General features: G+C 37.4%; 1 protein-coding gene across 3 annotated transcripts in view; it reads right to left on the bottom strand.

The window, feature by feature from the left end:
- The window catches only part of TMEM117 (transmembrane protein 117), a 71,771-nt gene that overhangs the window by 26,612 nt on the left and 18,369 nt on the right, over nt 1-26,790 (bottom strand). For all 3 annotated transcript variants that reach the window (XM_026667839.2, XM_087967894.1, XM_026667840.2), the window contains exons 4-6: nt 20,803-20,902; nt 5,400-5,497; nt 1,672-1,831 (exon numbers count right to left, since the gene is read on the bottom strand). In XM_026667839.2, the coding sequence (XP_026523624.2) occupies nt 1,672-1,831; nt 5,400-5,497; nt 20,803-20,902 (358 nt within the window). The remainder of the gene's footprint in view (nt 1-1,671; nt 1,832-5,399; nt 5,498-20,802; nt 20,903-26,790) is intronic.

Raw genomic sequence — 26,790 nt, 5'->3', positions numbered from 1 at the left:
TATTTGAACCACGTAGCACATCTGATACCAGAGCTCAATCCTCAAGCTCAAACTTGCTCCTAGGGAGAGATATTTTACAAGTCCACAAGGCAAGAGCTCAGATCAATGGTCGCCACAGTACTCCATACATTCAGAAATTACCTAGGATGGGTCATTAAGGGAGATGTCTGTTTAGGAAGCGTGCACAAACCAACCTCTGTTAACAGCATGCTGACAAGCACATGAGAGAATAGACTCCTTCTATTTTCCAGCCAAGCCACAACCAATTCCTCTTAAAGGAACCACTGCATGTCACCCATTTGCCTTGTCCCTTCACAGGCACCTTTAGTGAAAATCTTGCCTATGGCAGTGACAGAGGTCATTTAAGGTGCACAGTCTTCCAAAAGACAGAAAATGACAATCAGGTGGCAACATCTACTGAGGACAAACTCTCTTTAGGGAAGACAGATCAGGAATTAGTCAAAGAAGATAGTGACAACTCCTTTTCCCTTCAGACCATAGAGACGACGTCCACCTAACAATAAAGAACAAGAGGTTCATCCATATGGTAAAGAATCAAACCAGAAATAATTTGGGAAGAAGCAGAACTGGTAGCTTAAGTCAGTATTGCTCTAAGGAACTAAGATTTTTATGAAATTGCAAAATCTTGGAGTTATAATTATATGAGAGTTCCTATTACTGTTGCAACTATTTGCCTTCCTTTTAATTTTTTTTGGCTCAGTTTTCAAAGACCAGTAAGCACAATCTCCTACATCAGTATATAATATTGTGCAATTAGGAGTACAATGTTGACACAGTTCAAAACTAAAATTTTGTCTGCATTTGTACAAAAGATGTTTAAGTTTTGATGTAATCTGACTATTTTAACAAAAAGGACATTAAAACTGATGGATTGAGCCCATATTTTGTAAAGTAAGGCTTCAGCTTGGAAAGCAAAACTATATCAATAATAATATAGGAATTAAGTCAATGAAAGACTACATGTTGCTATGTTAATTTGCATGCAAAATGGTTGAAACATTTAGTGTTTCCCTGAAAAATGTAACTGTTAACAGTTTCATGACATTTAACAGCTATTAAAAGATTACCATGAAACTAAACCAAACTTGGAAATGTAGCCAGAAACAAAAGAAATTAGAACTATTAAAAATAAATAAACCCTCATTAGATAGACCTTTTGATTCATTTGTAACAAAAGAAAAAAATCAAATAGTAGAAAAGAGCTATCAAGGAGGCTTCTTTTTTATCAGGACAATTTTGTGCAGGATTATGTACTCTTGTTTTAGCATTAAGTCTCAAAAAAGCAAAAATGAGATCATCTTTAAGAATCCATCTCCTTGGAAACAGTAGTTGGTAAAAAGAAACTGATTATAAATGAAGGAGTGCTTGGTGTAAAGAGAATGAAACTGCCTACCAATACAAGTTAATTTTTAATGTGATACATGTGAAACAACCTTACTTTGCTAAAATATTTATTTCAAATTCACAAGGAAGGTTTTTCAAGGAAAACCTTCTCATATGTTTATCCTATTTCGATTTTTCTCCGTGCCATTTTGAGTAGAACGCCTCCATTTGTAAAATCTATAAGAGTTTACATAAAAAGAATACATCAGAATAAGATGATTTCTGGCCACTTAAGCACTCTGTGGAAGGAATACTGGAATAACACACCTGCATGACAATAAGAAGGTCAAAAACTAAGATGAAGGAAGCCAGGAAAGCTCTTGAAACCTCATCACTTGGCAGAAATCCACGATTCAACTTGTCCCAGCTTATCCAGTCTGTTGTGATGATCAGCACAACCACTGAGGTCAAAGTAAATAAAACTGTCCTAAAAAGAAAAAAAATCAAAATTCAATTAGGATTACTAATTACTAGTTATCTCCAAAACAATTTGAAAATACAACATCATTTTCTTTGTTAAACTTAAAATACCATTGCATGAATATTCTTGTAAATCAATCTTCTACAATTAGATTTGTTTTATATGTGCTGGGCTACAACCCTATCATTTTGAGTAGTTCAAAGAACCAGCAAATACCATCTCTGACTGGCCCTGCCCCCATCTATTCTCTGTCTCTTGAGTCCTAGCTGATTGACTAGGTCTTCTTTTGTTGTCCTGCACAGGAGAACAGAGCTGGAAAGCAGGTTAGTGGGGTGGGGAGGGAATGGAGATTTTGAAGTAACCTTCCCCCAGAAGTGGGGAGGGAATGGAGATTTTGAAGTAACCTTCCCCCAGAAGTGGGGAGGGAATGAGATTTTGCAGTATCCTTCCCATGGAGTGCGGTGGGAATGGAGATTTTACAGTATCCTTCCCCTGCCACGCCCACCAAGCCCTGCCACGCCCACCAAGTCACGCCCACAGAACCAGTAGTAAAGAAATTTGAATCCTAACACTGGTATGTATGTGAATGGGTCAACCAACTTCTTGTATTCAGAGAAGGTCCTTTCTTAAGTACTGTCAAGTTCTTTAAAATGTCACAGATTTGATAGAGTTCTTCCATGTTTGGGCTGCAAACATTTAAAACAATGAGGTCCCTTTGCTTGCTTGTGAAAATATGCAGATGGATAATTGGGGGGGTGTTCATTGATATGCTCTGAAGTATGTGTATGTGCATTCTCTCTCTCTCTCTCTCTCTCTCTCTCCTCTTCTACTCAATTTCTGACTGCTGCCTTTGTTCTTACTCACAACTGGAATTGGCAGACTATGAAAATACTGTCCTAGCCTTAACCAGCTCAAATCTTAAATAGCTGATATAAAAGCTTAAGTTGTAGTTATATTTCTCCCACAATATTAGTGAACTGTAAACATATTCATTAAACAGCAACTACTCACAGTAAGATATATATTAACAAATGAAACCCACAATTATTTAGGAAGGCAATTCATATAGTTTGAATTACCACCACTAAATTGCTTGCTTTAGGCTCTCCTTGCACATTAGCTGTGAATCTCTCTTCTAAATATGCTTTAGAAATATTTCAGACAGTGGAAACACAAACAATAATTCTGGATGTCTATGCACATGTGTTATTTTAGGAAAGATAAATGCGTAGGCAGATGCATAAATAGCAAGTAAGCAAATCAATATTTGCCACGGTTTCCAATTGGAGTTCTCATACTGTTCCCAGGCATTTTTTAACCCTCAATTCCTTCTTCTTTTTTCTGTGAGTGAACATAGAACGACAAAGTACTGAAAGCGTTCTTTTGTATTTCCAGTTATGCCCGATACTCATTATTCTTAAAGATCAATCACCCTTTCACTTTTTAAAAACAAGTCCCATACCATGTAATACTCAGTTTCTTCTTTTTCTTTAATTTCTAATGTTAATCTATTCATTCAGTATCTTATCACTTTTCCAATTTTGAGCAATTCTAGCTGCTGTTAAAACATGTATAATTAAGTATGTTTTTTCTTTACTATAACCTTCAAGTACTATTCCTAATAAAAATATTTCAGGATTCAAATCTATATGTTGTTTAATCATTTTTTCCAACCATGTGTGTATTTTAGTCCAATATCTTTTAGCTTCTACACAAGTCCAACACATATGGTAATATGTTCGTGGTGTTTGGTGACACTTCCAACATTTAGTTGATTTATCTTTGAACATCTTCGCTAGTTTTGCTGGTGCTAGGTGCCATCTGTAAAACATCTTATACAAATTTTCTTCATATGCTGTAAATATTGTCAATTTATAATTCCTGTCCCATAACTCCTGCCATCTATCTAATTCTATAGCATAACCAAAAAAAATTGCCCATGTTATCATTGTTTCTTTAACTTGTGCCAGGGGTATACAGTGAGGCTGCACAGATAGCGAAATGTTGCCAGACCTGTCAGGCCAATATTGCCTCATCCAAAAGGGTGATACATGTGGGACGGAGGCCATGGGCACAATGCCCCTTTGAGAAACTACAGTTAGACTATATTCAACTGCCTTGAGCCAATGGCTTGTTCTAGTATGTAGTGATCAATTCACCCACTGGATAGAGGCCTTCCCCATGCCACTTCCCTTGAGACAGCAAGGCACCTGTTAAAAAACATAGTCCCCAGGTTGGAGTACCAAGCATCGTGGACATGGACAGAGCTATACATTTTGTGTCTCAATCGCCACTCATGTCTTGCAGGCCTTGAGGGCTGCCCAGAATCTTCACACTCCTTCACACCTTTGCTCGTCTGGGGAGGTTGATGGGGAGAACAAAGGACTCAAGACCCTCCTAGGAAAACTGTCAGGAAACCCATCTACTACGGCCTCAAATACTGCCTATTTCACCTTAGGACTCGATCCTGAAAAGACTTAGGCATTTGTCTGTTTGAATTACTGTTTGGCCGGCCACCAGACACCCTAAAAGGCTTAGACCAGGTGTTCAACCTTGGCAACTTTAAGACTTGTGGACTTCAACTCCCAGAATTCCTCAGCCAGCTTTGCTGGCTGAGGAATTCTGGGAGTTGAAGTCCACAAGTCTTAAAGTTGCCAAGGTTGGACAGCCTTGGCTTAGACTCTCACTCCCTTAGTTTAGAAAGGGTGTGTGTGTGATTTTATCGTATCTTTTAGCCTTGCATTAACAACTCCACAGACTTTGGAGACAGAGTGCCATGACCCAGACCCTGCCACTGGAAGAAAACCTTCACCCCCTTGAGCCTGGAGACTGGCTCTGGATCAAGTCTTTCGCCAGGAAATCACCACTACTACCCAAGTGGAATGGACCCTTCCAGATCTTCCTCACAACCCACACTGCTGTAAAGGCAGCAGAAAGAAATGCCTGGATACATTGGATACACATCAAACCAGCAGTCTTCAGTCACAGCACAGAATCAGCCTCCACGCAGAAGAGTGACTACAAGAGGACCCAGAGACTGACAAGTGGGCACTAAAGATTCTATTTTGCAATGAAGATAATTGGGGGCGGGGGAGAGAGCAGGAGACTGTTTTGACATTCCATTCAATTTATCTGGTGAAATACGTAACTGAGAGTTTTGTAGAAACTTATTTCCTGAAAAGGAAAATGTGTGGGAATACTTAGTTAAAGAGGTACTGAATAAGACTAACTTTTATCTACAGGGAAGCAAGTCAGTCAAAGACATCTTAGCAATCTGCCATATAGGAACAGCAACTCACCTACAGGCCATCCAGGATTTTACAAAACTCAGGGATTTCAAACTAGTATCAACATATTCCATTATTTATGACTGCATTTGTTTTTTCTTTTCTCTGCCAGGCGATCTCCCTGCTGGAAAGCGAGCCCTGACCTTTCCTTTTGACAGAACAGTTTGGTATTTTATTTTAATGGAGAAGGTTAAATTGTAATTTTTTTTAGGAAACAATCCCTTCATGATGGCTTACAAGAAATTTAGAATATCAATGTTTTTAATGTAAAGTGTGATTTTTCCTACCAGAATAAAATGATCCTAATGTTCCCCCTTTTCCAAAAAGCCCTGGCAGATTTTCCCCAGTCAGGGTAAGGCTTGTCCTGAAGCATCATATCGGTCACCTGAAGTGAAGAGACAGAGAGATAAACTATGTAGTTCAGTTTAAGGAGAAAAAACAACAACTGCATTATGCTTGAGGGGTATAGAAAAACCTGACAATTGTCCTAATCAGCAAGATATTTTTGCATGTGCAAAAGAATCCTTATGTGCATATGTGTATAGAAAAGTCAAGTGCTTATTCTTGGTCTAGAATACATGACATGCAGTGATGCCCATAGACAAAAGACACAATGCCACACAGCAGCATATGCCTCACTGAAAAATATGACATTACATCTCTTTCCCTCTCTCTCTCTCTCTCTCTTTACCACCCCACCTCCAATATTGGTTGTAACTCTAAACAAGAAAGGTAAAATTGCCTATTAGCATGTGTAGAGAAGAATTCCACAAATATGAAAAGCAACTCTTAAAAGAAAGTTTAAATGTAATTATTCACTATAAGAGTGCAATTTCTGAATGTACGCCTACAAGTTGTAGAAACTTGTAGAGAAAACTACAAGTTGCATAAAGCATTTAACTTTAGTTACTTATATGAAGTCATCCACAGAGACTCTGGGCAGCTAACAGTTAAGATACACACAATAAGAAAAATAAATAAATAAACCCAATCATAATATAAATAAATAGCTCAACATCAAAGCAGTAAAATATGCAAACATATGAATCCACCAGATTTCTGCCTTCCTTCTGAACTAGATGGAATAACTGGACTTTAACTGTTCCCCTGAAATCTAAGAGAAAAGCAGCAGAGTGGATCTCTATGGGGAAGAAATTCCCAAGGATGAAAGCAGTGACCCAAAACTTTGCTTCCAAAGTCTGGTCATGCAACCATGTCTTATAGAATGGATCTATGAATGTCCCTATTCAAACTGATCAGAGTGACAGTGATAACATGATCTGGAACCAAAAAGGCCTTTCAAGGAAACCTGGAATCACACCTAGAAGCCAACTGGCAACCAATACACCCAACTATGTATCTATCCCTATCCAGTTGCATTTTTCAAAATGCAGGCCCATGCAGAAGGCAAATAAGTCACAACTGACTGAAAGCCAGGCCTCCTAACTGAGAAATGGGCCAAAATAGAAACTCAAGATATAACTGTATGAACACCCTCCAGGTGGCAGCTGCCACATGCTGATCAAACAATAGTTGTGAGTTCAAGAGGACCTCAAAGTTGTGAACTTTGAGGTCCTGTTGAACTTCCTCTAACAGGAGAAGTACAACCATTTCAAAGTTGGATCTGTTAGGGCCACAAAATCAAATATACTGTCTTTGGAATAATTCAAAATCTGCTCTTCCCCATCCAGACACTGACAGTGCTTATCATTTTTTAAAAAAATTCCACAGGTAATTTTTATAGAGGGTTTTCTTTAGTTTTCTATTCTTTTTTAAAAAAAAAATTTTATTGATTTTTGAAAACAAACATAAATGAACAAAACATAAAACATAAAAACATAAAACATCTTTTTTGAAAGCAACATAATCCCGGGTTACATCCCTTCGTACAGACACAAATTCAAGTTCATGCTCATTTTTATATTCCATTCCATATCTTGTTACTATTCTACATTTTCGATATAGCTTCTCCCCTCTTTTAACTTTCTTAATTTTATTTATTTATTTCATCTCAATTCAAATCATTATACTTATATTCTTTGTCTGTCCTGTTTCAACTGTCTACTATCTTTTCTCATTAAATAAAATTTCTCCTGTAATCACTGATTGGAGTATGACGCCTTTATATCTTTCCCCTAAAATTATAACACTTAATATAATACATAACTTCCGTTCAGATTCTGCTTGGTACTTTCTAAAACTACACACTGTATTTTTTAAAAAAGAAAAAATTATAAATGTATAATATAATTAGAACAACAATCCATGCCAATTCAATTCTATCATTAATATTGATATTCATTTAAATCTTAACATTTTACACATTACTTTTCAGATAAATATCATATTTCTATGGGAACACTTATAAACTTTCCATAGTTAATTCCCCCACACACTTTACTTATATTTTATAAAACATTGAGTAATTAAAATGTTCCCATTCCTTCCGAATTCAATTCTCTCATTTATTTTATTTCATTTATTTTGTTCACAAAAGTTTCACTAAATTACACTGACTATTTTATCCCTCTTTTTAATCATATGTTGTTTCCAATTTTCTAACATTATTTCTATTACAAATATAACAATACCATCTTATGTACCTTCACAGAATCCCCTTTTCAGTTAGATTTTCACCCATTATCTCTGAAAAAGTCCTGTTTCTTTACATATTGCTCCAAACGTTTGTAACTTCTCTTCCTTTCCTTCTTCCCTTTCTTCTTCTCTCTCTCCTTTTTACCCCCCTGTCTCTCCACCTCCATTTCCCTCTTCTGTATTCCCCTTTTCTGTTGCTTTCCAGCATTACATCCACTTTTCAAATTATTTTTCCCTTTTTTGGTTGTTTTTTTAAGTCTTAAATTCTCCATTCTCTTTCCCCCCTTTCCTCTTTCTTCCCCAAATAGCATTAAAGATGGCTTCTTCTTTGTCCCAATCTTCTTGTTGCGCAGTCTTTTCTTGTTGTTTCTCGTAGTTATGAATCACCATTTATAAGAATTGAAAAATGGAGCCAAAGGAGCCCTTCCCTTCTTGTGTCTCTTCTTTATATTTTTTAAATTCCATTTTCAGTTCATCCAGAGATAATGCCATTGTAGAATTTTTTAAACAACCACCCAATTGTTTTTAGTCATTCAAATATAATATCCAAAAATCCCAAAGTCACCAAGCAATCCAAATACACACAAGCTATTTCTTTTTACACTTTCTTCTTTTTTCACTTTCTCTTCCTGGGGTTACTATTTAGTTACAAAGTTCCAATTAAAATGTATCTTTTAGAAGTCTTATTGAGATTTAACTTTAAATTATTTTAAAGTCCAGGCAGTCTCCTCCTCCCAGATCCTGCCTTTATTCTTTTCCTCTCCCTTCCTACTTATAAACAAAAAGGATTTTTTAGTGTCCAGAAATCTTTATTGTCCCTTTGGCATTTAATTATATTTTCAGCTTAATTATTGGAGCCAAAGTGGATTTTTCCGATTTCTTATTCAGCTCTCTTCATTGTCAATGTGAGGAAGGAGAGAGAAGAAAAAAAAAATTTCCTGTTTCACTTTCTTTCGCTGCTTCCGACTCTTCTTTGGGAGCGATGTTATCTTTTATAAAATTTAAATTCCAGGGTACCTTAGTTGTTGCTTTTTATCCTGGTCAGCCAAAACTTTCACTTCTTATCTTCCTCCTGCACTTTCTTTTCTGGTTGAGTGCTTCTTTGAGGTGGCCATTTCTGACCACCGCTCCTACCGCCTTCGGGAAAGGGAGTTTGACCAGCTGAGGAGGAGAGATGCGGCTCTCCTCAACCCTGCTGGCGATCTCCCCCCTCTTCACCACTTCTACGGGGTGGCTTAGCCCCGAAGCCAGCTGGCTCGGGGTGCTCCAGCGGCGAGCCCAGGCAGAAACCGCACACGATCGCAGATTCCTGCCTGCCGCCAAAGCCCTGCAAACCGGAAGTCTTTAGTTTTCTATTCTGTGGACCCTATAAAAGATCCATCAACAGAATCACATTACAGAAAAAGATCTGTAAATAGATAGATAGATAGATAGATAGATAGATAGATAAGCTAGAAAGATAGAAATAGAAAAATAGCTGAATGGTTAGAGAGAGGGGGGAGGGGGAGAGAGATAACACCATGCAGAATGAGCAAGTATTGTAATAAAATATATTCTGAATGTAGAAATTAATATAATAATACAATAGAGCAAATCCTAAATCTTTTAATCGCCTGTCACCAATCATACATATAATAATCAAGTATCTTCCAAAGCACAAAATTATTCCCATCCCGACTTCCGGTTTGGGCTTCTTTATGGCTGGATTCGGGGCAAAGCCACCCCATAGAGGTGGTGAAGAGGGGGGAAGACTGCCAGCAGGGTCGAAGAGAGCCACATCTCTCCTCCCCAACCGGCCATTACTCCCTTTCCCAAAGGCGGTTGCAGCGGTGATCAGAAATGGCCACCTCAAAGAAGAACCCGACCGGAAAAGATTGTGCAGGAGGAAGATAAGACAAGAAAGCTTTGACTGACCAGGTTGAACTGAAAAAGCAACAACATAAGGTACCCTGGTATCTGAACTATAAAGAATAACATTGTTCCCAAAGAAGATTTCTGAAGTGGTGAAGGAGAGAGAGAAGGAAAAAGATTTGGTTTTTTTTTCTTTTCTTCCCCATACTGATAGTTAAGAGACTTAAGTAAATAATTGAAAAAAAATCACTTTGACATTAATAGGCCTTCAAGCTGAAAATAAAATGTCAAAGGGATAATAAAGATTTATTGGATATTTAAAAACTTTTAAAAGAAGGAAAGAAGAGAAAAGGAAAAAACAAAAGGGTGGAATCTGGAAAAATGGAGGAGACCACCTGGAAGTAAAAGCAATTAACAGTGAAACCTTAACAAGATTCCTAAAAAATACATTCTAACTGAAACTTTGTAACAAGATAATAGAACCCCAGGAAGAGAAAGTGGAAAAAAGAAACAAGAAACAGCCTTGGATTATTTGGATTACTTGGTGATTTTTGGATTTTTTGTTATTAGATTTAAATGACTAAAATCAATTGGGTGGTTGTTTAAAAGTGTTTAAAATGGCATCACTCTTGGAAGAACTGAAAATGGAACTTAAAAAACAGAAAGAAGATGCACAAGAAGGAAGAGGTTTTTTCGGCTTCGTATTTCAATTTTTAGAAATGGAGATCTTGAACAATGAGAAACAACAAGAAATGCTTGAAGAACAAGAAGGGTGGGACAAAGAAGAAGCCATCTTTAATTATCAAGTAATCCTATGTGGGGGGAAGGAAAGGGGGGAAAGAGTGAAAAATGTAAGATTTGAAAAAACAACAAAAAATAACAGTTTGAAAAGCAATTACAATATTAGGAAAAAACAGAAGAGAGGATCATAGAAGAGAGAATTAGAATTAGAGAGACAAGGGGTCTAAAAGGGGAGGGAGAAGAAGGGGAAGAAGGAAAGGAAAAGAAGTTACAAAGGACAGAAACAGGATATAGAGAAACAGGGAAAACGTATAAGGATTAAAGGTATAGGCCTATTTAGAAGACATAGAGATAATGGGTGAAAATTTAACTGAAAGAGAGGATTCTGCAAGGGTACATAAGATAGCATTGTTATATTAGAAATAGAAATGAATTTAGAAAATATGAAACAAGTGTGATTAAAGTGATAGATAAAATACTTATTGTAATGTAATGGAATGTTTGTTAATAAATAAATGAAATAAAGAGAATGAGAGAATGAAATTAGGAAAGGATGGGAACATTTTAATTGTTATTAATGATTTATAAAAAATTAAGTGAAGAGAAATATGAAAGAAATATGAAAAAAATATGGAAATATTACAAGTGTTCCTAAGGAAGTATGATATTTAATTGAAAAGAAATGTTAAAGATGTTAATTAATATTAATGGAAGATTGTAACTAACATTAATGGTTGAGCCAAATTGGAATAGAATGAGTATTTTATGTATTATTATTATATACACTATATATTTTATCTTTAAGAACTTAGTGTGTATTTTAAGAATGTACCAAGCAGAATTCGATTAGCAAAAGTTATATGTTATAAAATAGAGGTTAGATATTGAATGTTATAATTGTATTCATAAATTGAAGTTTAAATAAGATCTGAATGGACAAAAATTAAAAGATACAAAGGTGTCATATTCCAATCAGTAACTACAGGGGAAAACTTGTTTAATGAGAAAAGGAAATATGAAATTGAAACAGGACAGACAAAAGTATAAACATAATGATTAGAAAGATATTGAAACTTAGAAAAAGATATGTAATTGAACTTAGAAAGGAATGAGATAATTAAAAACAAGGTTGAGAAAACTAAGGGAAGGGAAAAATCACTGAGAAAATGCTAAAATAGTAACAAGATATGGAATAGAATACAAAGATGACTCTGAAGCAGGTTCCTAAGAAGGTGTGCGAACAGAGAAAAGACTGTAAGTTTTTGGCAACACAACTCATCCAGAAGAATATAATGCTTCAATGGTTAATTCCAGAAGGCTTGTTGGTAACATGGCAGGAAAAGAGGATCAGGACAGATAACTTAGACAATGCACAAGATTTCTATGAGCAGATTGGAGGAACAGAAAGCAGCAGTAGAGACGAGCTAGAGACAGAAAGCCAAGAAAAACAACAACAGCAAGATATAGGAGGACTAGAACAAGAAGGAGAGAACAAGGAGGAGACTGAAGGAAGAAAATTAAGAACACGCCTGCAAAGAGAGACTTGAATTAATGGAAGACAGATAATATCCCACAAGTAGAAAGACGGAAACGGAAACGAAGCTATTATCATTAAACATAAATGGTCTAAACTCACCCATTAAAAGAAAATATACTATCTAGATTAGCCAAACAGAAATTAGAAAGAGTATGCCTGCAAGAAGTCCATATTAAAAAAACAATTTTGGAAATGTTTAGAATATCCTAAATTAGTAAGGTTATCTGTAGCCCTGGCAAATCAAAAACAGAAAGGGATAGCAGTATATGATAAAAAAGAAATTAAGGCAGTAGAAAAATATGTAGATCCACAAGGGAGAATTTTTATACTTGTGTTAGGTATAACATTGATACCAAATATGGTTTGGGTGAATAAATATATAAAACTTAGATATCATGGTTTAAGTGCTTATCACTTTAAGCACAATGCAGCAGGCAATTAGCCGATTAAGGGTGCGGTTAGAAGTTACAATATAAGGAAGCATTAGAAGCTGGAAAGTTTACTGCGATTTACTGTCTGTTTCTGGCTGTAACTGTCTGGCTGTAACTGTGTGCTGCTGCGACTAACTGTGATTACTGACTGTGAGTGCCTGTGACTGAACTGTTTTTGTTTGCTACTGTTTGCTGAATATCCAGCGTTTGTTTCTCTGGAGAGTGAAGCCGGAGGAGGAGAAGATATCTTTATCGGCTGATAAAGGTATTGCAAGGACTCTTAACTTGGACTATATTAGTGAGTCTTACTGGATGGAAATACTGTGAATGACTTAATGGACTGAATGACGATGTTTAAACTCTAACTGGATTAAAAACTATTTAAACTACAAACAGTGTTTGTGTTCAGTGTGTGTATACTCTGGGGCCCTTCCGCTCTTCTTTGGCTGCCTGGCTTGACTACTGCTGCAATACTCTGCTAGGGGTTAATTCCCAAACCCTAACATTGGTTATGGGCCCAGCAGCATAGTCTAACTAACCAGGATATAACAGAGAGAGTTGGTGTGAGTTGCACATTACTGTAAAAACAAACTGTTTTAATTAGTTTAAAATAGTCAAAATATCTGAAGAGTAATGGCACAAGTAAATTTGTCACAACTGTCCATGATATCCAGGCTGGATGGAACAAACTATGTTTCATGGTCAATGAAATGTAGTTTACTTCTACGCAGAGAAGGTTTGTGGGACATTATAGCAAACCCACCAGATGTGAGTAGCTGGGATCCTGCTAATGATGATGATAACGAAAAGTTACAAGACTTTAAACTGAAGAATGAGCAGGCTTTATGCATCATAGGACTGACTCTCTGTGATCAGCAGCTTGTCCATATTCGTGGAGAAGAAAATGCTGCAAACTGCTGGGAGAACCTCAGGAAGATTTATGTTCGGGACAGTGTAGGAGCACATATAAATCTTACACGGAAGCTTTTTGAACGCATCTTCAGAGGAATGGAGATATGTTAGTTCATTTAAACTGTATGAAGAGCATTTTTCAAGATTTGCAAGAAAAAGAGCTTATATTTAATGAACTGCAACAAGTCTACATAATATTATCTTCATTAGATCAAAGCTATGATGACTATGTGACTTCGTTAGAGGTATTGCCAAAAGAAAGCCTCTCATTAACCGAGATTACAGGCAGGCTACTAGAAGAAGCCAAAAGAAGGCGTGAGCGTGACGAGCTGAGAGAAGATAAGAAAGAAGAGAAATTATCTTCAAAGCTTGAAAGAAATCAGCTTAGTAAAGTAAAGCACCTGGAAGAAGAGAATTTATCTTCAACGGCATACACAATTAAAAAGTGTTTTAATTGTGGAGGCAGAGGACATTTGGCAAGATTCTGTAAAAAGAGAAAAAGCCAGAATGTAAAAAGCCAAAGAAAGCATTTGAACTAGCCATGTTTAGCAACTCTGATGTGAAGAATAATTTATGGGTGGTTGACAGTGGCGCATCCCACTGCATCACAAGAGATAAGACAAAATTTATAAAAATGTCTACAAGCTCTCAACATATATCTCTTGCTAACGGCTGGAACCTGAAAGCAAAAGGTCAAGGTTTTGCACGTTGTCCGTACATAAACCAGGATATAAAATGTTGTATGTACCGCAACTAAAGTTTAATTTGCTTTCAGTAAGGGTATTAGATAAATTAGGTTATGTAATTACTTTTAAGGATAATAATTGCATAATTGAAAAAGATAACAAAAGGGTAACTGCAGCTTTAAATGGAACATTATATGTATTAGATAATAGTAAGAAAGGGGAGGCTCAAACTGTATTTAATAATATAAAGCCTCATGATGAATGTATCCATTTATTGCATAGGCGTTTGGGGCATGTAAATTTTAAAATGCTAAAACGTACAGTTGAGTTATCTGAAGGAATAAGGTTAAAACCTTGTGATAAATATTTGCGTTGTAATGTTTGCTGTGAAGATAAGAGCAAGGTATTGCCTGCAAATAGGCTAAATGGTTTCAAAACAAAAGAACCTTTAGAAGTAGTATTTGCAGACATAATAGGTCCAAAGAAACCCAGTATGGGAGGTGCTAGATATATACTGAGCATTATGGACCATTATTCTAGATATGGGTTTTGCTATTTAATGAAAAGCAAAACTGAAACATATCAACATTTTTTCAATTGGCTTAGGTTTGCTGAAAGAAAGTCTAAACGTCAACTGATAACCCTGGTGACAGATAATGGTACGGAATTTATTAATAACAAATTCCAGAACAGACTTAAGATATCTGGAATAGAGCATAAGAAGTCTGCTCCATACAGGCCAGAACATAACGCTTTTATTGAAAGAAGAGGCCAAACACTACAGGCAATGGTTAGAACAATGTTAAATGATTCTGGGTTACCTGATTCTTTGTGGGGAGGCTACAATGTGTGCTAATAACATATTGAACAACGTTGTTAATACAACAACAGGTGAAATTCCATTTACCAGATGGCATGGCAGGAAACCTGATCTAAGTTACCTGCACACATTTGGTGCACCAGCATGGTGCATATTCCTGCACAACTCAGAAAAAAGGGCAACATAGAGCTAAAAGATTTTTCTTCGTTGGTTATCAGGCAAATCATAGGGCATATAGATTTTGGGAGAAAGGCACATCTAAAGTGTTATGTAGTGCTAGTGCCCAATTTCTAGAACATGAAGGATGGGAGAAATTAGAACAGGATGCCAATAAAGATGTAATTATTGAATCCTATAGAAATCCCATTAGTTATCCCTGTAACTTTAAAAATAAAGTAAAGAGACAAATACAGGATGAAATAGTGCCCATAAAGGAAGAAACAGATTCAATAGCTGAACAGGATGAGGAAGATGAACAGGTAGTAGTTCAACAAAGTCCTCCTGTAAGCCCTGTAATTCCCAGAAGAACTACACATGTATCTAGACCGCCTGATAGGTACCAGGCTAACACAGTGTGCCAGATTAATCAAGTTCCTAATTCTGTTGAAGAAATTAAAAGTATCCTAATAAGGAAAAAGAAAGATGGTATGCAGCAATGAATAAGGAACTGAATTCATTAAGTGATATGAAGGTGTATGAAAATGCCAAATTACCTGTAGGAAAGAAATCCATTGGCTGCAAATGGATATTTAAGGTAAAAACAGATAAGGATGGTAATTTAATCCATAAGGCAAGGTTAGTAGCCCAAGGTTTTAGGCAGAATGCTAATGACTATGATGAGGTGTTTGCACCTAGTCTTAAGGCAGCAACCTTGAGGGCAGCTTTAGTGTGGGCAGCTAGTAAAAACTATATAGTTAACCATCTAGATGTGGAAACTGCTTACTTGCACGCCCCATTAAAACATATTATTTATATGAAAAACCTGTTGGTATTAAAAGTGAAAATAAGGATAATAATGATTGTTGGTTGTTAAAGAAAAGCCTCTATGGTCTTAAACAATCAGGCTATGAATGGAACCAGTATATTGTAAAGGAACTAGACAATATAGGATTTAATGCTGGTTTAGCCGATCCATGTCTGTTTAAGAGGGAGACAAATGGGAAAGTATCATTATTATTACTATTCACAGATGACATTGCATTGATAACTGAAACTAATGATGAAGCAAATAAAATAATAGCATCATTAGGAAAGAGAATAAAGATCAAGCAATTAGGGGAGATAAAGAAGTATCTCGGTTTGAATATAAAGAAAACAAGAAAAGGTTTTAAGATATCTCAGGAAGATAAGATAAGCAAATTACTAAAAGATTACAAGATGGAGCTTTGTAAGCCAGCTAAGACTCCAATGAGTCAGGAGTTTAGCAACACTGATGAACAAAGCCCTGAGTTTGATAAGGTGATTTATCAATCTTTAATTGGTAGTTTGAGTTATATTAGTAATTGGTCTAGACCAGATATATCGTACTGCGTGAATCAGTTGGCTAGATTCAATTCTGCACCATGTGAAAGACACTGGATTGCAGCAAAGAGGATATTAAGATATCTTAAAAGACAATGAATTATTCATTGTATTTAGAACCAAAGGGTGATTTAATTTTGAGTGCTTATGCAGATGCTAGCTTTGCATCAGAAAGAGACACTAGAAAGTCGACTTCAGGAACAGCCATAATGCTGGGTAATACATTAATAGGCTGGAAGTCAATAAGACAACAGCATATAAGTTTGTCTACTATGGAGGCAGAATTCTCCTGTTTATCATTGTAATGTACAGAGTTAATAATGTATAAACAAATGTTAATTGATATAGGTATAACTGTAGATTATCCTATAATTATACATGAAGATAATCAGGCAGCAATTCAAATGGCCACAAATATTGAGTAAAAACAAGGAGCAAGCATACAGATCTAAGATACCTAAACGTGAGACAATCTGTAAGAAGTAAGATGATTCAGCTAGAGTACTGTATGTCGGAGGACAATTTAGCTGATAATTTTACTAAAGCCCAAGGTGCCAGTAAGCACCAGGAGAGTTGTGAAAAATATGGGATAAGATTGTAAAGGTATTATATATTTATTTCACCCAAAAGGGGAGTATGTTAGGTATAACATTGATACCAAATATGGTTTGGGTGAATAAATATATAAAACTTAGATATCATGGTTTAAGTGCTTATCACTTTAAGCACAATGCAGCAGGCAATTAGCCGATTAAGGGTGCGGTTAGAAGTTACAATATAAGGAAGCATTAGAAGCTGGAAAGTTTACTGCGATTTACTGTCTGTTTCTGGCTGTAACTGTCTGGCTGTAACTGTGTGCTGCTGCGACTAACTGTGATTACTGACTGTGAGTGCCTGTGACTGAACTGTTTTTGTTTGCTACTGTTTGCTGAATATCCAGCGTTTGTTTCTCTGGAGAGTGAAGCCGGAGGAGGAGAAGATATCTTTATCGGCTGATAAAGGTATTGCAAGGACTCTTAACTTGGACTATATTAGTGAGTCTTACTGGATGGAAATACTGTGAATGACTTAATGGACTGAATGACAATGTTTAAACTCTAACTGGATTAAAAACTATTTAAACTACAAACAGTGTTTGTGTTCAGTGTGTGTATACTCTGGGGCCCTTCCGCTCTTCTTTGGCTGCCTGGCTTGACTACTGCTGCAATACTCTGCTAGGGGTTAATTCCCAAACCCTAACAACTTGAACTAGAATTATGGTACAAGCCAATGTTATTAGTTATAGTTTATGCACCGAATGACAACCAAAGTCAATTCTATAAGGAATTACATGAGAGAATTGTTGAGATGGGACAAGACAACGTATGCGTTGTGGGAGATCTTAATGCGGTAGTAGATATAAGGAAGGATTATTTTAGTAATGCAAAGAACAAAAAGAAAAGGAAAATTTTGCCCAGATCTTTTTTCAATATGACACAGGAACTAAATTTGATAGATTAATGGAGGAGAATAAATTTGGGGGGAAAAGAATTCACGTTCTACTCTAACCCACACAAACCGTGGTCTAGATTAAACATGGCGTGGATGAACACAGAACTAGGAAACCAACTAGATACGATAGAGATTATGACAAATGTATGGGCTGATCATTACCCATTAAAAATAATTTGGAAAGGAAGGAAAAGAAAGAGTAGAAGCTGGATACTTAATCCCCAAATTTTAAAGGAGAAAGATTTTTTAGAGAAAAATTAAGAAAGAAATGGAACTTTTTAAAAAGGAAAATACAGTGGAGCAAATATCATTACCGAACATATGGGATACAGCAAAGGCAGACTTGAGGGGGCTGGTAACAGCATATACAGCGAAAAGGAATAAGGAAAGATGGCAAAATCAGAATAAATTACAGGAGGAGATTAAAGACCTAGAAAGTAGATTACAAAAAAAAAAACCCACAAGATGAAAAAATGAGGAAAGAGATGATTCTTACTAGGCATAAATTGAACATTATAAATCAGGAAGAGAGAGTTAAAGAGGTGAAAAGGGCAACACAGAATTTTTTCGAACATGCAAATAAACCAGGGAGGTGGTTAGCCCATAAATTAAGATTAGAAAGAGAAAGAAGGTTGATACAAGAATTGGAGGATGATGATGGAAAATTAGAATATCGAATGACTGAGAAAAAGAAAATAGTACAAAAATATTTTGAACAACTGTATAGGGAGGATGGAATAAACCCTGAGAATATAGAACAATATTTGAAAAGGAAAAGTCTCCCAGAAATTAAAGAGGAACAGAAAGAGATATTAAATAAAGAAATAACAGTGATGGGATTGAAAAGGGCGGTTGAAAGGCAGAAAGATAATAAGACGCCAGGGCCGGATGGTCTTCCAGCTGAACTGTATAAATGTATTTATGAATGTCTTGAACCAGTGATGTTAGATGTGTACAATGAGGTATTAGACTTTGCCAAAATTACCTGATTCATGGAGAGAAGCGAATATCTCACTAATTCCTAAAGAAGATTTAGATCACAAACAGATTAAAAATTATAGACCAATCTCACTCCTGAACATAGACTATAAAATATTTGCAACAATAATGTTGGAAAGATTAAAAATTATATTAAATGAACTTATTCATATTGACCAGAATGGCTTTCTACCTTCTAGACAGATAAGGAATATAAGGATAGTATTAAATGTATTAGAATACTATGAGACCCACCCGGAAAAGCAGGCAGTGTTGATTTTTTTGGATGCTCAGAAGGCCTTCAACAATCTCAGCTGGCAGTTCTTGATCCAACAGGTCGAAAATATGGGATTTGGATCTAAATTCAAGAAAATGATTGGCACAATTTATTCAAACCAAAAAGCTAGGGTAATTATAAATGAGGAGATGACTGAAAACTTTAAGATTATGAAAGGTGTTAGGCAGGGATGTCCAATGTCGCCTCTGCTTTTTATCTTGACCATCGAAGTGCTTTTAAATCAGATTAGATAGAGAAAGGAGATAATTGGACTGAAGAGCAAAAAAGAAGAATATAAAGTACAGGCGTTTGCGGACAACTTAGTGGTTTTTGTGGAACATCCAATGGAGTCAGGGACCTATCTAATTAAAGAATTAGAAGAATATGGGGTGGTAGCAGGACTAAAAATATATAATGGGCTGTGTGATGGCCTTGTGAGTTTTGTTGTGGAGATATCCTGGATCTTGTGCTCTAATCTCCTGGGTCATTTGTTTTGTAGTGATCTACAACTCCATCAACCAATCAAGAGGCAGCATCGCAGCCAACCAGCCCAGCACACCAGCCCTCATCATCAGTATTTATAGAGAGACGGTAGCTCTGAACACACACGCTTGCACTGGCACGAAGCCTAAAGCACCAGCCTGAGGATGGTGAGTGGGACCTCGCCAAAACATCGCCAAGATACTCTTAATCTTACACGGGAAAAGACCCGAACACACCTAGACATATATTATATTTATATATATATAAATGTGACTGCATTCCCACTCACGCTAGTAATACTATTACTAAATTTGCAGATGATAGAACAGTGGTGGGACTCATCTCCGGGGGGGATAAGTCTGCCTACCGAGATGAGGTGGACCGGTTGCTTTTGTGGTGTGGAGACAATAACTTGGTCCTCAACACCAATAAGACCAAGGAGCTTATAGTGGACTATAGAAGGAACAGACCAGACATCCCGCCCTTGCTTATCAATGGAGACCGAGTGGAGCAAGTGTCCAGTTTTAAATTTCTAGGTGTTACCACAAAAGAGGACCTGACCTGGGTGCTCACATTGCAGCACTGGGCCCAGCAGAGATTATACTACCTGAGACTTCTCAGAAAACAACAACTTAATGAAAAACTGCTGGTGACCTTCTACTGCTGCACCATAAAGAGTATCTTAATTTACTGCACTTCTGTATGGTTTGCCAATTGCACAGTGACAGATAGGACAGCACTCCAGTGGGTTAACGTCATTGCCCAGAAGATAATTGGTTTCCCTCTCCCCTCTTTGGAAGAGCTTTATAGCTTCCGCTGCGTTAAGAAAGTTCAAAACATTCTTAAAGATCCATCTCATCCTGGGAACCCTTTTTTTGAATTATTACCATCTGGCAGACAGTACAGAATAATAAATGCAAAGACAAATAGGCTGAAAAATAGCTTATATCCCAGGGCAGTAGCTCTTTTGAATTTTACAGTGTTGGTGTGGTTTTGGGGTTTTTAATTCAATGTGTGGAGTGTGAAGGATGTGTATTTGTGTTTATTTTCATGGTCATTATGTGCACTGAAGATGGTGTTTGATTTCGTTATACGAGGTGCAATGACAATAAAGTAAATTAAGAACTAAGAATATGAAATAAGCTTCAATATCATTAGCCAGGACTGATACCAAGAGGGCCATTCAGCTTCTAAACTGTTCTGTTTGCAAGGTACAACCATATCCAGTTGTTCTTGATCATGCTACTGTTATCCTAGGGCCTATTTGATTTGAGTTATGCTTTAGAGACCTTCTAGTTATTTTGCATTTCAATTACCAATTGCATTTCTGTTCAACTTTTTGGATTGGTTTTTACAAAAATTCTTACCATCCAAGCTGTGACAAAATCTCCCATCCAGGTCCCCACTGCTGCTACTTTCATAAAGCTTTCATTCCTGATGCCCATGAAGTCTGTCACAATGTACAGCCTGTAAATAGAAGCATATATATTGTTAAGTCATTTACAGCACATTAATAGATAATCAGGCTCTGCTGTCCCACTTACCACCACAACTGAGCCCCAATTTTTTGTTGCTAAGTGAGACATTTGTTGAATGAATTTTGTCCCATTTTACAACTTTTTTTGCCCCGTGTTAAGTGAACCACTGCAGTTGTTATGTTAGTAACACAGTTGTTAAGCGAATCTAGCTTTCCCATTGACTTTGCTTGTCAGAAGGTCACGAAAGGTGATCACATGACCCTGGGACATTGCAACAGTCAAAAATATGAACCAATTGCCAAGTGTCTGAATTTTAATCATATGATCATTAGGATATAATAGTCGTGTGAAAAACAGTCCTAAGTCACGTTTTTCAGTACTGCTGTCAGCGTTATAGGGAACCTCCATTCCGATCAGTAACTCTGAGACAAGCATAATCTCAAAAGTACTTTTATTAGAATAGCACCTGGCACATCTCTGGAATTTCGAAACTAAAAGTTTCCCGGACTTCCCACAATGTCCCAACCTACAAATCACCCCCTTTTTATTCATCATCACAAACCATAAACCAATCCCAAAGTAAGTTCCATTTCTTCCTGCGCTACACCTTGAACTAACAAAAGAATTCTATTTTGTCTACTAACAGCTACTCAATTAAAATCACCCCCCCTCCCACTTTCTCAAGCTATGTGGCAGCAATGAATAAGGATTCCAAAGCTGACAGGAGTCTCCCCCTTGAGAAGTTCACCTCGTATAAGAAATAAGAAACAAAACACAACCAGGGGTTAATGCGATGTCCTTAACCCCCTCGCCCCCCTCCAAGAGGACCTTTCGGTTTGTTGGGGAATTCCTCATGGAATTGGTTAACCAACCTATCTGCATGTACATCCCAACTTTTAACCCAAGTAACATCCAATACAGGGCAACCCTTCCACAATACCAAGTATTGTAATCATCCTCGGTTTAATCTAGAATTGAGGATTTTCTTGATCTCATAATGTGTCTCACCCTGTACGATTAAAGGTTTAGGGAGCGCTGTTGGTATTGGTCTTATAATTGATGTATCAGCTGGTTTTAGCAAACTACTATGGAACACTGGGTGTATTTTTCCCAGTAACTGGGGAAGACTTAATTGGACTGTGACTGGATTGATTATTTTTGATATCGGAAATGGACCTAAGAATTTCGGGCCCAACTACTTACTAGAAGTTTCAATCTAAGATATTTTGTTAACAAAAATACTTTGTCCCTTACTTTAAACGGTGGTCGGAGGGATCTATGTTTGTCCGCCTGCTTTTTGTATTCTTTAGCAGCCTCAGTCAAAGCTTTTTTCGTATTCTCCCAACCCTTTTTTAATGAGTTCATCAATTCTGTTACAGACATGGATGTGGGGGGTTCTCTAGGTAATTCTGGCACAGGGACAAATTCCATGCCAGTGTTGATTTGGAATGGAGTCAAGCCTGTGCTGCTATGTACTGCATTATTATAAGCAACCTCTGCAAATGGTAATAACTCCACCCAGTTTTCTTGTTGATAATTTACATAGCATCTAATGTATTGTTCCACCATGGCGTTCGCCCTCTCTGCTGCTCTGTTGCATGCCAGATGGAATGCTGAGGATAATCCTTGGGATGACCCAATAGACCTTAAAAACTCCCTCCAGAACTTAGTGATAAACTGTACCCCTCTGTCTGAGATTATTCTACGAGGTACTCTGTGTAGCCTATAGATATGCTTCACGAACAGTTTTGTAAGCTTTTTTGCAGATGGAAATCCTTGTAAAGTGGGCCTGCTTAGAGAATAAGTCAATAACACTCCAAATGATTGTATTCCCTCCACTCTCAGGTAATTCTACAATAAAGTCCATTGTGATTTCTTCCCACAGCTGTGTTGGTTCAGCTACTTGTTGGAGAAGACCAGGGGGTTTCATCATGGCACAAATTGAGCAGCTTTTCACATAGTCCTCGACGTCAGGTTTCATTTTTGGCCACCAGAACTGTCTTCTGACTAAATGTAGGGTTTTTAAGAAACCAAAATGTCCCCCCAACTGTGAGTCATGGCTACGCATTAGTACCATTAGTCTTAGATTAGCAGGTACGTATAAAGTTTAGTCCCTTTCCAAGCCTGTCCCTCATTCATTGTCAACTCGGTTTGATGCTCCACAAACCAAGGATTGGTCAATAGGGCTGCTTTCAACTCAGTTGTCAGTTTGTCTTCTAGGCATCTGGGGTTGTGGTTGGCTTGGCCTCAGGTGGTTACTTGGCCTGCCAGTTAAGATATCGTAGTCTGCACTACTTCCTCTCGGTGACTGTCAAATTGGGGTTTTCTTGACAGGGTGTCTGCCAATATATTTTTTCCTCCAGGGATATATTTCATGTTGAAGTTGAACTGATTGAAATATTGAGCCCAGCAGACTTGTTTAGGTGATAGCTTCCAAGGTGTCTTTAGAGCCTCGAGGTTCTTGTGATCAGTCCACACCTCAAACGGCTCCTTCACCCCTTCTAGGAAATGCCTCCAAATCAGCAAAGACCATCGCACTGCAAATGCTTCTTTCTCTCAAACCGCCCATCTTCGCTCTGTGTCTGTCATCTTTTTGGACACATAAGCACAAGGAATTAGCCAGTTCTGAGAATCCTTTTGGAGAAGAATGGCCATGACAGCTACATCACTAGCATCAGCTTGGACTATAAAAGGTCTGGTCGGATCTGGGTGCTCGAGAATGGGCTCAGCTGCAAAGAGGCATTTTAAGGTTTCAAAAGCTTTCTGACAGTCCATTGTCCAAGAAAGGGGTTGACTGGGCTTCAGTTTGGTGGGAGAAGGCCCCATTTTAATAACTCTGTCAAAGGGAGGGCGACCTTGGCAAAAGAAGGAATGAATTGTCTATAGAAATTGGCAAAACCCAAAAAGCTTTGAAGTTGCTTTTGTGTTTTTGGGGGTTGCCAATCTAGCACGGCTTTCACTTTTCCAGGGTCCATCTCAATTCCCTGGTTGGATATTCGGTAGCCTAGGTTATCCAGCGACTCCTTGTGGAATTTGCATTTTGACAGTTTTACATATAACTTGGTGTCTAAAAGTTTTTTCAGCACTTTTCTGACTAATTTGACATGTTCCTCAATAGTTTCGCTGAACATAAGGAGGTCATTGAGGTAGACGAGGACCCCCTGGTACAGGTGCAGATGTAACACTTCATTGATGAGTTGCATAAATCCTTGGGGGGGGGGCTTGGAGTCCGAAAGGCATGACTAAGAATTGGAAACTACCCAGTTGAAGGCAGTTTTCCATTCGTCTCCCTCCTTTATGCGGACTCAGTAGTAAGCTTCTCTCAGATCTAGTTTGATGAAGACCTTGCCTTTTGACAGGTGTTTTAATAAGTCCTTCATGAGGGGGAGAGGGTACATGTTTTTGACACACACGAGTTCACACCCCTAAAATCAACACATAATCTCAACCTGCCATCTTTCTTTTCTTTAAACAGCACTAGGGTGGCCAACCTAGATTTGGCAGGTTCAATGAAACCTCTGTCCAAATTGTTATCGATGTATGTCCCAACCTACAAACCATTCCCTTTTTATTCATTATCACATCACATGAACCAATCCCAAAGTAAGTTCCATTTCTTCCTGCGCCACACTCTTTAACTTGGAACTAACAAAAGAATTCTATTTTGTCTACTAAGAGCTACTCAATTAAAATCACCCCTCCCACTTTCTCAAGCTATGTGGCAGCAATGAATAAGGATTCCAAAGCTCACAACTGCTGTATCTTTAAACAATGATTAAATGAACTATTATAAGTCAAGGACTATCTGTACTGAAACCATAAATTTGAATGGTTCTGGAAAATGAGTGACTTATGAGAGTTAGATCCAAACAGTCTAGCACCTTGTTCATATCATGCCTGATATAACAGTTATTGAAAAGAATATAGTCTGGTTTGCTGACATTGTTAGATTCACTAATGGGTACCCAGTCACATGGCCACATCCACCTAGCCATGCCCACCTAGCCACTCCCACAGAACTGGTTGTTAAAAAATTTGAATCCCACCTCTGAAAACATCCCATCCTGAAAACTCATTTGGATAATTCATTATATTCCCCAAACCCCAAAAACTTTAACCTTAGACTGTCTACTATTGACCTCACCCCTTTCCTAAGAGGTCTTTAGGGGGCGTGCATAAGCGCACCAACGTGCCTACCGTCCCTGTCCTATTGTTTCTCTTATTCTTTTATTTTTCTTATATGTACCCATTTCATGTATTCACAACTATGTATACACTTATACTTATTATCTTGTAAACAATTGGCAAATCAAATAAATAAATAAATAAAATAAATATATAAAGAATGCTTTGAAATCTATAACTATATTAGCTAAAGATGGCTTGGGGAGGAATCTGAAGAAATTTTCAAAGGGTATTGTATAGCTTCAAAAAAAATTGAAACCAGCCATTTAATAAAAAAGGTGGGAGAAGTAGAAGTTAAAGAGATTCATATTAATGGGAATGTGTTGGTTTTTTTTTAAAAAAATAGCATATATGACAATTAGAACTGTAGTTAACACTGGCCATCATTTACTGTTTTATAATAGTGAACTCAATGGCTAACACTCCCAAGTATTTGCCAAGTATTTGTACAGTCCTTTGCTGTCTTCTTGTGGCTTTCTCAAAAACGAAATTGAGGGGGGATTTCCGGTTTGCAAGGCTTTGGTGGTGGCAGGAATCCGTGATCATGCGCAGTTCCTGCTGCGCTCGCCGCCGAACTGCCTCCAATCCAGCTGGATCTGGAGGATATGGTTGCCCCGTAGAGGCAACCGAAGATAGAGGAGATCCAGATAGGGGTTTGGGGGTATCGCAAACCCCCTCCCCAGCCAGCTAAACTCCTTTTTCCCAAGGCGGTGGAGCGGTGGTCAGCAATGGCCGCCACAAAGAAGCCTTCAGCCGGGTAAGATTGTGCAGGAGGAAGTTGGAGAAAGTGAAAGTTTTTTGGCTGAACCGGGACAATAAGGAACTTTTAAACACCCTGGAATTTTAATTGCTTGAATGATACATTGTTCCCTAAGAAGACTGGAAAGCGGTGGAAGAAAATTGAAAGGGAAAGTTATTTTCTCTCACTCTCCCTCCCCATGGAAATAGCTGATGGAAATCGGAAAAACCTGCTTGGGCACAGAAGGTAACTAAACTTGAAATTTAAAGCCAAGGGGATAAAAGATTTCTGAACATTGGAATTAAAAACTAAAACCTTTTTTGCTATAAGTGGGAGGGAAGAGGTAAAGAACTTATTTTAAGATTGTATTGAAGGAGACTGCTTGGAGTTTATAAGACCAGAAATAAAAGGCAATAAGGACTTCTAAAAAATTCCTTTGGAACTGTGTAATTGAACTCTACCCCAGGAAGAGAAAAAATAAGAAGAAGAAAGTGCTAAATGAAACAATTTGTTTTGATTTGGATTGCTTTGTGACTTTGTGACTTTTGGGAACTATTTCTTGAAAGATTAAAAACATTTGGGTTGTTCTTAAGAAAAAAAATGGCATTATCTGTTGAGGAATTGCAAATGGAATTTCAAAGCTAAAAGAAGAGGAACAAGAAGGCAAGGGCTCTTCTGGATCTATTTTTCACTTTTTAGAAATGGCGATTTCTACCTACCAAGAAATAGAACAACAAGAAGGCTGGGATGAAGGAGAAGAAGCCATCTTTGATGGACAGACAATCTTACTTGAGGAAGAAAAGAGAAAGGGGGGAAATAAAATGGAGAATTTAGAACCTAAAAAAGCAACCAAGAAAGGGAAAAATAAGATGAAAAATCGATACAATGTCAGAAAGCAACAGAAAAGAGAAATACAACAGAGAGGGAAGATTAAGAGAGGGGAGTTTGAGAGA

This window comes from Notechis scutatus, chromosome 6, assembly GCF_049901735.1.
Source record: "Notechis scutatus isolate UNSWTSFEM ecotype Mainland chromosome 6, rNotScu1.2, whole genome shotgun sequence".
Lineage (NCBI taxonomy): Eukaryota > Metazoa > Chordata > Lepidosauria > Squamata > Elapidae > Notechis > Notechis scutatus.
The sequence above is the reverse complement of the archived record's forward strand: the minus strand, read 5'-3'. Positions and strand labels throughout refer to the sequence as shown.